General features: G+C 27.2%; 2 protein-coding genes across 2 annotated transcripts; both read right to left on the bottom strand.

Annotated features, from left to right (window-relative positions):
* Nucleotides 1-1,386: 1,386 nt before the first annotated feature.
* Nucleotides 1,387-10,944, bottom strand: LOC105254110. Its single transcript, XM_025411579.1, has 9 exons — nt 10,601-10,944; nt 10,176-10,357; nt 9,690-9,850; nt 8,793-8,991; nt 6,296-6,643; nt 3,745-4,042; nt 3,312-3,493; nt 2,808-2,968; nt 1,387-1,710 (listed from the first exon to the last, which is right to left on the bottom strand). Exons 1-9 carry the CDS (start codon nt 10,788-10,790, stop codon nt 1,509-1,511), a joined length of 1,923 nt encoding a protein of 640 aa, XP_025267364.1. The 5' UTR covers nt 10,791-10,944; the 3' UTR covers nt 1,387-1,508.
* A 2,287-nt stretch (nt 10,945-13,231) lies between these two features.
* On the bottom strand, nt 13,232-16,211 carry LOC105254111 (guanine nucleotide-binding protein-like 3 homolog). The gene is made up of 8 exons (XM_011262609.3): nt 16,080-16,211; nt 15,681-15,782; nt 15,233-15,600; nt 14,763-15,144; nt 14,174-14,525; nt 13,883-14,102; nt 13,596-13,767; nt 13,232-13,496 (listed from the first exon to the last, which is right to left on the bottom strand). Exons 1-8 carry the CDS (start codon nt 16,090-16,092, stop codon nt 13,378-13,380), a joined length of 1,728 nt encoding a protein of 575 aa, XP_011260911.1. The 5' UTR covers nt 16,093-16,211; the 3' UTR covers nt 13,232-13,377.
* Nucleotides 16,212-16,801: the final 590 nt, after the last annotated feature.

Here is a 16,801-nt window from a genome sequence, read left to right on the forward strand (position 1 = left end):
TGCGTGGTAAATTTTATATTTAAAATTTTGTCACATAATAGTACAGGAATTAATATTTTTTATAAAAATTTATAATTGAAGATTTTTATATGTATAATATTTTTATATTATTATTTATTCTTCTCTTCCTCTCTTGTAATATTGTTCTTCTCTAGTATATATATATATATATATATATATATATATATATATATATATAATTAACTAAAATAAAAAATTAAAATCGTACATAATATTATATACAATATTAATGTATTATAGTTAATTATTAAAAAACAATATTTAAATGAGGAATATTGAAACAGAACTAAAAATAAATAAAAAATATGAAAAAGAGATGAAATTCTATATCTTGACATATATTTCTGCAACATTTTCTCAATAAATAAAACATATTTGTCGCAGTTATAGCTCAATAAAAGTATTTAGCGAAGAATAATAAACATGCATATAATTGTATCGACAAATGTCGATTCTGAATATACTTGTACCAACAAGTGGTTGGATATTATTAAATTTATCTCTTTTAATTCCGATTGGTTTACTTTAATCCCAGTCAATTCCGATCAGCAATTTCAATGCGGTTTTAATTTCATCTGATATCGTGAAATCTCATTCTGAGTGTTAATTAACTTTCCGAATTAAAGAAATCGAAGATTATTTTTCCCTCTATTTGAATCCAATGTTCTGTAAATAACTGTTTAAATACACATAAAGTGTCATGTTTTGTAATCCGAATTAATGCAAGTCTAACACATTTTTGTATTTTAATGATATATTTCAATACATTTGAATTTATTATTCAAAATAGCACGAGATGTAATAGAATAATAAATAAAAAATAAAAAGATCAAAATCGTCTTTCTATTATTTTTATTAACTTTATATTATTTTTATTGACCTATTATTAAATCTTAATTTTACGTTTTTATTGCATTTAATAATTCAAAATGGTAAAAAATTGATTGAGAATTCAATTATCTTCAATGGAAAATATGTACATTATTTTGTAATAATTTCTAAATTAGATTCTTTTTTATAAATATTATAAATAAATCATAATCATAAAAGCCTCGTAAATGGTTGATATAGTGGTCGATTATGAATTTCTAAACATATCCCAATGTAGTAATGTAATATCCGCACATTTTGCCACATATGCGTAGAGGTATATCGTTTAATATTTTGTAATATCTAATTTCTATATTTCAAATTCATACGTAATTACCATGAAAATCATTGTTTATCGGAACGGAAATACAATTAAATATCGATATGCATTGACAAAAACTGATATTATGTTAAATGTAGTGGAAATATTCCTTTATTATTATTTTTTATTTTATGCCTCACGATGTATATATAAAGAATATACAATTCGTAAAAATTATAAGAATATTAAACGGCTCATAAATTTATAATAATTATATAGTTTATTTCAGAAAATTAAATGATTCACTTTGTATAATTCCATGTAATTGTGGATTATCTTGAAAGCGCGGAATTAATTAAGATAATCTTTTTCCCAAAACTTCAAGCGTCTTAGAGTTAATGCCGGGAAAGTATTGCTTTCCATTTTCATCCACTATGTCGATAAAATCTTGTGTTGCCAATAGTTCGAATCCTGCACCTTTCGCTGATTTTTGTGAGATTATTGATGTGAACACTGTGCATGTCGCCGGAATATTGTACTCACGGCCAATGAGATCCCTAAATCGAAATCATGTAAAACGTTATTAAAAGAAAAGAAATTAATGAATAGAAAATTTATTATTAAAAATTGATAATTAATGAGCAAAAATAAATTAACAAAATTTTATATATATATATATATATTTTATATATATATATATATATATATATATTTTATATATATATATTTTATATATATATATTTTATATATATATATATAGTATATAATATATATATGTATATAACGACAAATTGAGTGATAAACTTTTTAGTAATTTAATTGCATACGAACAGTTCAAATTAATAATAGAATTTTATATTTCTTCAATATTTTATTCAATTGCACTTACAATTAGACTTTATTCTAAGAGAATTGAATATTCAAATTTAATATTAAAAAAAAATGCAACATAAAATTTTAAAAAGTAATAGATAAAAAATATAGCATTTGATCTTAATTTAAAAAACACAGATTTTTCCAAGCACTTGTAGAAAATTTGTAGACGTTGGAAAACTGTATAATATAAGGATTATTTATATACTAGCGGAATAATTTGTATGTGTGTACGTGTGTGTGTGTGTTTGTTCATCATATATCTCAATGTATTGATGAAATCAATTTTTGATATAATACAAATTTATTATTAAATTTTATATTCTTAAATATTAAGTATAAAATGTTTTAAAATTTTATAATTTTGACTTGCATTCAAATTTTCTCATTAATTAAAAATTTACAGTCACAAAAATTACAGTTCTAAGTCAATGATCAGCTGTTGACGGATAAAATTTAAACAAAGACTAAAATAGAATATTGCGTTATCAAAAATAAATATAGATGAGCGATAAGATTAAAACGATGTATTTTTAATATTATATAGCGTGAACAATGTCTTTTATATTATATAGCACATTTATATAGAACATCTATCCTTAAATTCGTAGTAGTTCAAATATCTTTTCTATATAGATTGTTCTAAGAAAGCAGACGCAAACCAAAATCTCTCTTTCACATTTATTTATTTGTGTATATTATATAATGTGATTACTGAAATTACTTGAATAAAAATACTTAATTTTTCAATATATATAAACTTTATTTTCAGAATCATACCTTATTTTTAGAATATCTTTTCCTAAGCCATATCCTCGATAAGCGGGGTCTACACTAAGTCCGATAGCATACAAATACTTGTCTACTCCATAATGGTCGTATATTATTTTAGTTGCATCAGATATGATTGCGAATGTATTTTTGCAATTTAATGATTTCATCTGTAATAGAGAAGTTATTACTTGAATATATTATAATACAATCATATACGTTCCGATAATATATTTATTATTTTAATAGAAGAAAAAAATAAAAATGCTTTTCCATATAAAATTTTAAAGCAAAGAAACATTAACATATTTTTAGTGATTATTTAACACACACACACACACACACACACACACACACACACACACACACACACACACACACACACACACACACACATATAAAATAGAGCTGTTATGTAATGTATTAATATGGTGATTTACGAATAAAAAAATAAAAAAATTTATTATAAAAATAATTTTTTTTTCAACAAAATTATTAAAAATAAATATTTACCTTATACTCTGAAAGATCATTTTTATGGTTTTTGAAATCAACACCTAAGGCATTCATACCAGCGATTATAGGTTTCCCACCATTGGGATTTTCGGTAAAGGCAGCTATGGATATGCCTTCTGTGAGTAATAGGCGCCATATTGCACTTACATCTTGTACAAATATAGGATCATCTTTCGCATCTACAAATATAAACAAAAAATAAGTACAATATAAAACAAAACAATCATTTTATTTTGAGTTCGCATAAAAATATCATATATAAGTAACTACTTTATCATAGAGAAATATTATTTAATATTACTAAAAGATAACTTTCATAAGACTAATTTTTGTTAATTACAGTTTTTTTTTAATTTTAAATCTATGTAAAAATATTATAATGGAAGTAATATTATCAAAAAGTCAAGAAAGAAAAAACAATTAAACTTACTCAAACATTGACAAGTCGGTTCATCAGCCAAAAAATACGTGCACATATGTTTAACTGCATCTTCATATCTATCTTCAGGAATTTCCTGAATTGTAAATTTCGTTGATTTGCCATCATTGGTTACTTTTTCGATTGATCTCCAAATCTTGGATGGTTGGCCTGGTGGCTTAACACTCGGTAATTTTTCCATTGTTTTGTTTACATCCACTTCAATTCCTCCAATTATTTTTTTCGCAAATGTCCGTGTCGAACGGCATTTTATCCAAACGTCACGAAAACGGAAAATTTTCAACATTCGTTATGCAATAACTTTCGCGCGTTGTTTACAAGTCAACTACTGTCGATCGAGTGGCTTCAATTTAACATAACTAAAACATTATCGGTTCTTCGTTACACAAGCAAAAGACAACATAACAGATACACTGTAGCCTGTTATGAGTAAAGATATGTTATCATCTTTTCCGGTTATCTCATTTGTGCGTATTTTTTTACCTCGTTCCAATTACACTTGTTTTATTTTAAGAGTTTTATCTACATAGGACGGATGCTTGTAGTAGATAATATTATAATCATTCTAAGGAGAACAAAGAATATAAAAATAATAATAAGTTTACGTAGATATAAATATAAATATAAATTGTAATATAAGAAAAGGCTATAAAACAATTACAATAAAAAGTAAAATATAAAAATAATTTTATGCGTTACATTGTGATTTGTATAATTATTATATTGCATCATTGTATATTATATTTAATTATGTAAACAATATTCTGCATTTATAATTAATTATTACTACAATTAATATTATAAAAATTAATAGTTTATAAATGTATTTCCTGCGATAGTCAGCCTACTGCAGAGTATATTGTACTGCATATTAAAACTTTATCTATTTCTTATCTGCGTAACTCTTTTGTAAATATTAACATTAAATAATAACGTAATATATACAGGGTTCTAAAAAGATATGTCAAAAATTTAAAGAGATATTCCTAACACCTGAAGAATAAAAAAAGGTTATATGGACATAGGAAACGAAAATACTTATTTCATGAGTTATATTGAAAATACTGTTAGCTGTATTATTTACAAGGAAAAATTTAGGATTAATTATTGTAGATGACAGTCGTTTAATTAGGCTTATTTACATTTGATTTTAATGTGACCTTGAGTCTATTACAATAAATGTTGAAAATGAATTGATGATTAGACAAAACATGTACTTTATGCATGATAGGAGCTTCTCCTCATTTCAGCCGTATTAGTCGTGGTGATCGGTGGATAGGAAGAAGTGGACCTACTTTGTGGCCTCCACGTTCCCCGGATCTCAATCCGATAGACTTTTATTTGTGGGGATTTAAAGACAATCGTACATGCTACACCAGTGCGTGATATTCAAGATCTTCGTGACCGTAACTGCAGGTTGCGAGACAATCCGCTGTACGCCAGGCATTTTTGAACGTGTCCGTGAATCGATGAGTCGACGTATTACTTTTTGTATTCAGAAAAATGGTGAACATTTTCAACACTTATTGTAACATACTCAAGGTCACATTAAAATCAAATGTAAATAAGCCTAATTAAACGACTGTCATCTACAATAATTAATCCTAAATTTTTCTCGCCACGGATCGACTAGCTCGCTTAACGGGGCAGGGTCTATGAAAAAATTATTTGTTTTATACGAGGCTTTGAAAAATCCGAAAATCGACAAACACCACGGAATTTAACATTCACGAGAGGCGAACACTCAAATAAATTATGCGAACGTAATATCGAAACATATAACACATGTATTAGAAAGAAAATAACATAAGAAAAATAAAATAAAAGAAATAACAAATTAAAGGAAGAAAGAATAATAATAATAAATTAGGAAATTTGAAATAGCGAAATATATAACAGCTATTAATTCGACAGCGGTAATAATAATAAATCAGATGGATCGAATGTTCGCACGAAATTGATAACATAAGAAAGCGCTAAGTCATTCCTGATATTTATTCGAGCCCGTTTTTATATTTAGACTTTGCGAGATCAAACGACGTTTCGAAAATGTAACGGAATTTCGATACTCAAATCGTCGACTTATCGTACCGGTCTTTTCCCTGTAATCTTTGGCTCACTATTCTAATCGACAACAATATGCTCGGCAGAATGATTAATGATTGAACGAGAATAATTAATTAATTTGCAAAGACGGAAAATCTCGTTTGCGACAAGCACGGTCGATATACGAGAGTCGATCGCTACGCGTTTCACGACATCCCGAATTCCGGAGAGAGACGAACGGTTCCTTATCAACTACGGTTGCTGATGTTACGATCATCCTTGATCCTCGGTCGCTTGTCTCCGGTCGCGAAATACACGAAAATCGAAAGCTCGGTACAAAGCCCGAGCGACGAGACACGAAAATGGCGACGGCGACAGAGCGGTTGAAATCGCGTACGTGGCTCAAATTAGTGATAGGCAAGCTCACCGATACTTACTCCCGCGTCTAGGGGATGATCCACGGCTCGTCCTCGCCTTGATCTTGGTTGCGACTCACAATCAACGACAACGAAACAAAGCGACTATATGTTATGAGTGCCCACACCAGAGTGTCTCCCTGGATCTCGCGATCCAGGATCGATAGCGGTGTCCATCCTGCGCAGGGATGCGCGGGTTCGCGCCGCGACAACCCCGTATCGAGGGCCAGAATCGCCCCGAATAATTTAAAAATCTGTATTTCGGCGATCCGACTATCGGCGGTGTTCTTTTCAGCGATCGTTTGTTCTCCGTCCTCGGAGAGTAGCGCCGACCAGGTTCTGTTATCTCGGTCCAAGACAGCGGTTTCCTTAAAGATTTTCCTCCTCTTGCTGTTGAGGGCGAATTCCACCCGCGACTCCGCGCTGTCCTGATCCACGGGCGTTATCTCGGCTCAAAGGCTGGGAGCGCCGTGTCGGTTGTTGCAAAAAGATCCCTTTTCTTCTTCCTCCCGATGGCTTCTTTAGATTTTCTCCGGCGAGTTGCCCGACGTACAAAATAATATCAAAAAATTAATTAATAATGACGCGAATCTAACAATGGCTTGTCTCTCCAGAGATTTCGATACACAATCTTTTTCTGGCGCGCTCGGCTCGTGCCCCGTCAAGATTTCCGGGATGGATGGACGCGCGTCGGAACGTCACAATTTTATGTGTGTGTATTAAATGATAAATTAAGTAACAAACTTTTTAGCAATTTAATCGCATACAAGGAATGCAAATTAATAATAGAATTTTATATTTCTTTAATATCTCAATCAATTGCACTTAAAAATTCTCAACATTCGTTATGCAATAACTTCCGCGCGTTGTTCACAAGTCGACTACTGTCATTCGTGTGCGCTTCAATTTAACATATCTAAAGCATTACGAGTACTTTATTACATACAATCAAAAGACGTAACTGTCTATTATGTCTATTATGTTAATTACGTTAAATTGAAGCCACTCGAGTACCGACCAAAAATATATCCTGTTTCTGTTTTTCGAAGAAAACAATTCAAAGTGCATATATTTCTATCTAGTCACATATGTTTTAATAATAAGTATATAAGTTACTGTACAATAGACTTTTCATTCAATAATGAACATTGCAACTTAAAAAATTTAATTAAATATGTGCATTTTGAATCAGTTATCTTCAAAAAATATAAAGGTATACTTGGTGATATACTTTTAATCCTATACTGTAAAAACATATTATTATTTTTTCCAATTATCTCGTTTGTATGTGTTGTTTTTTTTATTCCATTCCGATTACACTTGTTTTATCTTACAATAACGTAATATATATATGTACACATATGTATTAATTTCATGATATATTATTTATTGACAATGCAGTTTAACAAAGATAATCTATTTTCGAATACAAGAAAAAGATTAATAGTTTCTCACAGTATTTTGATGCTATAAATACAAGTTTGGTGCTATAAATATACAAGTCTTTTTTGTTATGTTTTACAATTAATTAAAAATTGAAATTATCAATTAATAACTAATTAGAAATGCGAGGAACACAATAACAGTAATTATGAAATTATTTCATAAAGCGCATTACATGTTTGGTATAGAAAATAATATTTCTCTCATTCGGAACGATAACGAATCGTCCGGCGCACATAGCCACATAATGTATATCTGCCGTCTTATCATTCGAATGGATTTGAGCTAATAATAGAATAATAATGTAGAATAATATAGAAGATAATTCATATATCTTTTCCAATACGATAATTTCCTATAAATAATTAATGATTGTGAATAGCTCATATAATCAATTCCATGATTAAAGATTTCTTTAGATTTATATGAAAATAATAACAATTTATCGAACTAAATACTTTTTGCAATTTATTCGTTCGAAATAGAAATCGAAATAATAGAGTATTAGATTATATTATTTTACTTTCTTATATTTAAAAATCTTACATCACACGAATAACAACCGATCAACTAAATAGTAATTAATTTTTGATGCATTAGACATTTTAAGCATTCATCATCTATATTGTATAACTTTATAAAATGCATAATTATATCTTAGAATTTATTTTATAATTAAAAAAGCGAATTAAATAGCATTCGAGATTTATTTTATAAAAAACATATAAACAACACTTATTTCGTTTGCACATTTTATTATATTCATATCATTTATTTTTTAAAAGAGCTTAGTACAGATTATTATAATTATTTTAATAAAATTATTATTTAAAAGGAAACAAATGTATATAAATTCAAATTTAAATATATATATATATATATATATATATATATATATATATATGTATGAATGTGTGTGTGTGTGTGTGTGTGTGTGTGTGTATGTGTATTTTTTATTTTATGCTTCACGATGTATATATAAAAAATATATAGTTCATATATCGTAAAAATTATAAGAATTTTAAACGGCTCATAAATTTATAATAATTATATACTTTATTTCAGAAAATTAAATGACCCACTTTGTATAATTTTATGTAATTGTGCATTATTTTGAAAGCGCGGAATTAATTAAGATAATCTTTTTCCCAAAACTTCAAGCGTCTTAGAGTTAATACCGGGAAAGTATTGCTTTCCATTTTCATCCACTATGTCGATAAAATCTTGTGTTGTCAATAGTTCGAATCCTGCACTTTTCGCTGATTTTTGTGAGATTATTGATGTGAACGCTGTGCATGTCACCGGAATATTGTACTCATGGCCAATGAGATCCCTAAATCGAAATCATGTAAGACATTATTAAAAGAAAAGAAATTAATGAATAGAAAATTTATTATTAAAAATTGATAATTAATGAGTAAAAATAAATTAACAAAATTTTATATATATATATATATATATATATATATATATATATATAACGACAAATTGAGTGATAAACTTTTTAATAATTTAATTGCATATGAACAGTGCAAATTAATAATAGAATTTTATATTTCTTCAATATTTTATTCAATTGCACTTACAATTAGACTTTATTCTAATACAATTGAATATTCAAATTTAATATTTAAAAAAATGCAACATAGAATTTTAAAAAGTAATAAAGACAGTCTTTCTCTGTGTGTTGATGGAGACGGTTGACATGGCAATCTTGACGAAGTGATTTCCTTATTTCTCACGATAAAATAGTTAACTAAATTATTTTCACTCGAAAAGGACCAAAACCATGGTCAAAACGTCGTGATTTACTTCAATAAAAATTTGCCAGTGTGGTCGTTAATTACTTCTTGTATTTATCCTTAAGTTCATAGTAGTTCAAATATCTTTTCTATATAGATGTTCTAAGAAAGCAGATGCAAACCAAAATCTCTCTTTCACATTTATTTATTTGTATATTATATAATGAAATTACTTGAATGAAAATACTTAATTTTTCAACATATATAAACTTTATTTTCAGAATCATACCTTATTTTTAGAATATCTTTTCCTAGGCCATATCCTCGATAAACGGGGTCTACACTAAGTCCGATAGCATTCAAATACTTGTCTACTCCATAATGTTCATATACTATTTTTGTTGCATCAGATATGATTGCGAATAAATTTTTGCAGTTTAATGATTTAAACTGTAATAGAGAAGTTATTACTTGAATATATTATAATGCAATTATATACATTCCGATAATATATTTATTATTTTAATAGAAGAAAAAAATAAAAATGCTTTTCCATATAAAATTTTAAAGCAAAAAAACATTAACATATTTTTAGTGATTATTTATAGATGATTAACATATACAAATATATATATATATATATATATATATATATATATATATAATAGAGCTGTTATGTAATGGATTAATATGGTGATTTACGAATAAAAAGATAAAAAAATTTATTATAAAAATAATTTTTTTTTCAACAAAATTAATAAAAATAAATATTTACCTCATACTCTGAAAGATTATTTTTATGGTTTTTGAAATCAACACCCAAGGCATTCATACCAGCGATTATAGGTTTCCCGCCATTGGGATTTTCGGTAAAGGCAGCTATGGATATGCCTTCTGTGAGTAATAGGCGCCATATTGCACTTACATCTTGTACAAATATAGGATCATCTTTCGCATCTACAAATATAAACAAAAAATAAATACAATAAAAAACAAAACAATCATTTTATTTTGAATTCGCATATCATAAGTAACTAATTTATCATAGAGAAGTATTATTTAATATCACTAAAAGATAACTTTCATAAGACTAATTTTTCTTAATTACAGTTTTTTTTTAAATTTTAAATCTATGTAAAAATATTATAATGGAAGTAATATTATCAAAAAGTTAAGAAAAAAAAAACCAATTAAACTTACTCAAACATTGACAAGTCGGTTCATCAGCCAAAAAATACGTGCACATATGTTGAACTGCATCTTCATATCTATCTTCAGGAATTTCCTGAATCGTAAATTTCGTTGATTTCCTATCATTGGTTATTTTTTCGATTGATTTCCAAATCTTGGGTGGTTGGCCTGGTGGCTTAACACTCGGTAATTTTTCCATTGTTTTGTTTACGTCTACTTCAATTCCTCCAATAATTTTTTTCGCATATGTCCGGGTCGAATGACATTTAATCCAAACGTCACGAAAACTTTCAATATTCGTTATGCAATAACTTCCGCGCGTTGTTTACAAGTCGACTACTGTCACTCGAGTGGCTTCAATAGTAATAAGGTATCTAAAGATATCTAAAGCATGACGAGTACTTTATTACATACAATCAACTGTCTATTATATCTATTATGTTAGTTACGTTCAATTGAAGCCACTCGAGTATCGGCCAAAAATATATCTCGTTTATGTTTTTCGAAAAAAACTTAATTCAAAGTGCATATATTTCTATCTAGTCACATATGTTTTAATAATAGATATATAAGTTACTGAACAATAGACTTTTCATTCAATAATGAACATTGCAACTTAAAAAAAATTAATTAAATATAGGCATTTTGAATTAGTTATCTTCAAAAAATATAAAGGTGATATTTCAATCCTGTACTGTAAAAACATGTTATCATTTTTTCTAATTATCTCGTTTGTATGTGTTGTTTTTTTTTTATTCCATTCCGATTACACTTGTTTTTATCTTACAATTAGGAGTATATAGTGCAGATGCCTATAGTAGATAGTATACTACAATCATTCTAATAATTTCAAAGAGTTTCTAATAATTGCAAAGATTATAAAAATAATAATAAGTTAGATATAAATATAAATATAAATTGTAATACAAGAAAAGACTATGTTACAATAAAAAGTAAAATATAAAAATAATTTTATGCGTTAGATTGTGATTTATACATATTATTATATTGCATAATTTTAGATTTAATTACGTAAACAATATTCTGTTTTATAATTAATTATTACTACAATTAATATTATAATAATTAATAGTTTATAAATATATTTCCTGCGATAATCAACCTACATGTACTGTGTAGAAAATATTGGAACTTTACTCATTTCTTATCTATGTGTAAGACACATTTCTTATCTATGTGTTTTCTATGTTTTTTAAATAAATATTAACATTATCAGATAATAACGTAATATATATATGTACATATATGTATTACTTTCGTGATATATTATTTATTAACAATACATATGTATTAATTTTGTGATATATTATTTATTAACAATACAGTTTAACAAAGATAATCTATTTTCGAATACAGGAAAAAAATTAACCGTTTCTTACAGTATTTTGATGCTATAAATACAAGTTTGGTGCTATAAATATACAAGTCTTTTTTGTTACGTTATACAATCAATTAAAAATTGAAATTAACAATTAATAACTAATTAGAAACGCCAGGAACACAATAACAGTAATTATGAAATTATCTCATAAAGCGCATGTTTGGTATAGAAAATAATATTTCTCTTATTCGGAGTAATAACGAATCGTCCGGCGCACATAGCCATATATGTGCATATCTGCCGTCATATCATTTGAACGGATTTGAGCTAATAATAGTAGAAGATACTTCATGTATCTTTTCCAACGCGATAATTTCCTATAAATAATTAATAATTGTGAATATAGCTCATATAATCAATTCCATGATTACAGATTTCTATAGATTTATATGAAAGTAATAATAATTTACCGAACTAAATACTTTTTGCAATTTATTCGTTCGAAATAAAAATCGAAATAATACAGTATTAGATTATAATATTATTTTACTTTCCTGTATTTAAATATAATCTTACATCACACGAATAACAACCGATCAACTAAATAATAATTAATTTTTGATGCATTAGACATTTTAAGCATTTATATATAATTTTATAAAATGCATAATTATATCTTAGAATTTATTTTATAATTAAAAAACCAAATTAAATAGCATTCGAGATTTATTTTATACAAAACATATATAAAGGACACTTATTTCGTTTGCACATTTTATTATATTCATATCATTTATTTTTTAAAAGAGTTTAGTACAGATAATTATAATCATTTTAATAAAATTATTATTTAAAAGGAAACAAATGTATATAAATTTAAATTTAAATATATATATAAATTGTTTATATAAACTTAAATAATATTATACATATGTTAAAAACTAGTAAAATGTAAAAATATATAGTTAAATATGTGTATTTAATTTAATGTGCATATAGCCATCAAATGTGAATAATTACTTACGTTACTACCATTACTTGTTTCATTATTCGTTATTACATAATTAATTCATCTAACTTTCGAACAATTTTTAAAAATTTACTAGATTGAAAAATTTTTTCAAATACTAATCTAAAATCAATACAAGTTATTATAATCTTTTAAAATGCAAAATGGAATTATATTATAAGAGGAAATAATGCATTTGTATGTGTATTTAATAGACAGAAAATGATCTTTATTATTTATAGTTTTAAATGGATATTATATGTATAGTATCATTATATAACACATAACAGTTATATATATGTGTAGATATATGCATTTATAATATATAAATATTGATAGTATTCTATCTAGGATACGGTCAAGACTGCACTATGAATGCTCCGAAACATCATTTTATCTTTATTCTCATGGAATTTAGAACAAAGATAGAATGTTTCAAGGTACCCAGATCGTTCTCTCGACCGCAGCCGTAGTAAAATCTGTATTAAAGTCATAATCATCTGAATTAAATTTGAAGTCTTCAAGTTTTCCCGCTAGTTTAGCAGTGGCTTTTTCTGAAAATCAATGATATTTATAAGTTAATATTAATTTAATTAAGTTAATATTAAACATTTAGATTACAAACTCTTCTCTCCTTCTCATTCTTCTCATACCTCTCTTTGCTCGTTCTTTTTTTTGTTTTTTGAATTCAAGTTTCCTGAGCTTATTCAATTTTTGATTGCCTTCAATCTCAAAAAGTGGATCTAGTTTCTCCTTTTTCTCAGCAGCTACATCTTTTTTTGTATTCTGTAATTTTTTCTTTAATTTTTTCTGTACTCTAAATTCCTATAAGAAAATATCGATTAATTATTACAAAATAAATTCAATAAAATATAAATTACAAAAAAATATAAAATAATATAACAGTAATGTAATATTAAATTATATATTTATATCTTACCAATTCTTGTTGGATTTCGACCTCCATTGCTGTGACAGATTTCGAACTATCAATTAGTACAGGATCTGTGATAGTGGAATTATTTGTGGAATTTGTAAAATTATCAAGCATCATTTTTTCCTCTGCGGCAAAACTTTCAATGTCAAATTCTTTAGCTACTTGACTAACAATCTCAGCAGATATATGGCATACTGGTTGTTCGGGTGGCACTGTATAATACCTACAAAGATTTTAATCGTATAAAAAATAGAATATATATGGTTGTGCATATGTATATAAAACATAACAAACCTAATTTTGCCCGAGTTCCAATCTTCAAGAATACTTCGTGCGGCAGCAATAGCATCAGGTACTCCACCCTTCCTATATTTTCCCATCTTTGCCGCTTTCATCGCAAAAAACTCATCCGGCGTTGAAAACTCTTGCATATTATATAATTCCATTATCTGTTGTCGTGAAACTCTTTTTAAAATTGCTGTCGCCGGTGTGAAAGGGTCTTTCAATGCTTGAATCTTTACTGCATTTTTTAGAGCTACAGATGTATCATCAGATTTTTCATCAGATGTAGCAAATATTATACCGGGAGAATCTAACAGCTTAATTTTAGAATCTAATTGAACAATTTGCATTGTCTTTGTTATTCCTGAAAGTAATTGTAAATAGTTAAATCGATAATATATGTGTATATATAATATATTACTAATATATGCAATCCAAAATCATTGTAAAATGTTTTATGTAATTTAGACATAAATATAAAAAGAATTCGGGGAAAAAATAAATTAATTTAACAAAAATACAATAATCCAGATAAACCATAAAGATTAGAAAGAATATCCAATTGATTCAAAAACTGTTTACAATAAAAATAATGAAATACCTGGAACATTTCCCACATTACATGCTTTGCTGCGTTTCAAAGAATTAATAACGCTAGATTTTCCTACATTTGGAAGGCCAACAACTCCAACTGTAATACTTGTTTTAACATTGCTATTGTTTCTGCAATAATTTCCAAGTAATGACAAAAGTAATTCTGCGCCAAAACATGTGTTGCTTTGTATCATGGACTCTGTTTTTCTTCCTAATTTTCTCCTGCCTAATCGATTTGCTTGATTTTGTGTGGACGATTTAAATGCCACAGCCGGTAAACTAGCTCTCAAGTATTTTAACCATTGGTCTAAATTTTCTCTAGGAATCAAATCTGCTTTGTTTAAAACTAGTACCAATCTTTTATTTGCAGACTGAACTGCTTCTTCTACCTATAACAAAATAATTAAATAATAATGTATAAATACAAATATATACATATACATATATATATATCTTATAATAGTTTTGGAAATTTACCTCTTTACATCGTGTTCCCAATGGATCACGAGCATCCATAACTTCAAGAATAACATCAGCTGCATCCAAAACCTTTTTGAATTCCTTATAATATGCTTTAAGTGAGTTTTCTTCCTTAGTAACAGCACTTTTTATTTGATTTTGAGCAGAATCTACTTCCATGGATTCATGTGCTAACTGCTTATTCTGAGCTTCATTAACCAAACCTTGAAGATCACCCTTAGCAAGTTGTTCACGTTTCTTTCCACGTGCAGCTTCCTTCTGTTTCCGTTTTTCTTCTTCTTGATGTTTTCTCATTATCTCTATTTCCTTTAATATATCCTCCTTGAAAGGACATTGATTCGGTATTTGCATCATCTTGGATTTTTCTGGTTAAAAATAAAAAATTATAGTTATTAAACAATTATAAATACAAACATACATATTTGAAATTAGTTTATTAACTTACTTTTAGAATGTTTGGCCTCTTTCCTCATTTTTCGATTATGTTCGCGGACTTTTTTTTCGATTTTATATCTCTTTCGCGCTGGCATGCGCTTGCTTGGTTTATCTAATAATTATAATAAAAATATTAAAAGAAGTAAGAAATTTTTTTAAAATTGCGTTCTAATATATTAAACTTTAAAAAAGATAATAATAAATTCGCATTATACAATATTTATATACATTTCATCATTTATATACATTTCACTAATTGTTATCAATTATTAGGTTAAGATTAATATAAAATCGCAATATAAAAAAATTTTACTGTACAAATTACATATATAATTTCTAGATTCTTATTCTTTTACGAAATACGTAAGATTTTAAGTTTTTAACAATACATTTTTCAATGATAACTTACTGCGAAGTTTCATCCTTATGCGTTGTTAATTATACTTATGTGCACGTGGTTAGATTGGATGCATAGGTATAGGTTAGGCACATTTAAAGAAATAGGTTCGGGAACAGAGTGTCAAACAAGATGTCAAAAAAGTTACTAGATTTACTAATTTACTAGATTTTTCAAATTTTTTTTACGTTCGATATAATTTGAAAAATTTTATAAATTTTTGCAAGATTTTTATTCGAAAATTTCCGCGAGAAATGTATTCATTAAGATTCTATTTTTTGAGTTCCGCGCTTTGGGGAAATTCATCCTTTCCACTTTTTCTTAGGTCGAATGCGGAATGGCATCAACCGAATGGCAATTATCGTTTCGGACGGTGAAAGGCACGCTTATATGCATACAGGGATTCGCACACTTTCATTTTGTCTTATAAGAGCCGTTCGTTTGATGAAATAGAGACAAGGAGATGTCTTGGTGGCTGCAGAACGGAATAGAAATTCTCGTAAATTATTTCACGCGCCTCGTGAAACGACTCTTACTCGCGACTTCCAAGTCGCGAGGGAGAGAATATAATACGGATTTCTCTAATCTCGTTTCCCACACATTGTATCGTTCTGTAATATTATCGTTACCGTTTCGTTATATTTTATTCGAACAAATAATATAATTTTCTCATTTTTATTTCTGACTTATGATTATATATATATATATATATATATATATATATATATATATAT

The sequence above is a fragment of the Camponotus floridanus genome, unplaced genomic scaffold (genome assembly GCF_003227725.1).
Source record: "Camponotus floridanus strain SB8 unplaced genomic scaffold, Cflo_v7.5 scaffold40, whole genome shotgun sequence".
Lineage (NCBI taxonomy): Eukaryota > Metazoa > Arthropoda > Insecta > Hymenoptera > Formicidae > Camponotus > Camponotus floridanus.

What these genes read in the sequence shown, in the direction of transcription:
- LOC105254110 (XM_025411579.1), bottom strand. Translation starts at nt 10,790, where the DNA reads ATGGAAAAATTACCGAGTGTTAAGCCACCAGGCCAACCACCCAAGATT. An exon ending in AAAGATATTCTAAAAATAAG is followed by an intron (nt 8,992 to 9,689) that starts GTATGATTCTGA and finishes ATTTCGATTTAG; the next exon opens with GGATCTCATTGGCCATGAGT. An exon ending in AAAGATATTCTAAAAATAAG is followed by an intron (nt 1,711 to 2,807) that starts GTATGATTCTGA and finishes ATTTCGATTTAG; the next exon opens with GGATCTCATTGGCCGTGAGT.
- LOC105254111 (XM_011262609.3), bottom strand. An exon ending in AGAGGCCAAACATTCTAAAA is followed by an intron (nt 15,601 to 15,680) that starts GTAAGTTAATAA and finishes ATTTTTAACCAG; the next exon opens with AAAAATCCAAGATGATGCAA. An exon ending in TAATGTGGGAAATGTTCCAG is followed by an intron (nt 14,526 to 14,762) that starts GTATTTCATTAT and finishes AATTACTTTCAG; the next exon opens with GAATAACAAAGACAATGCAA.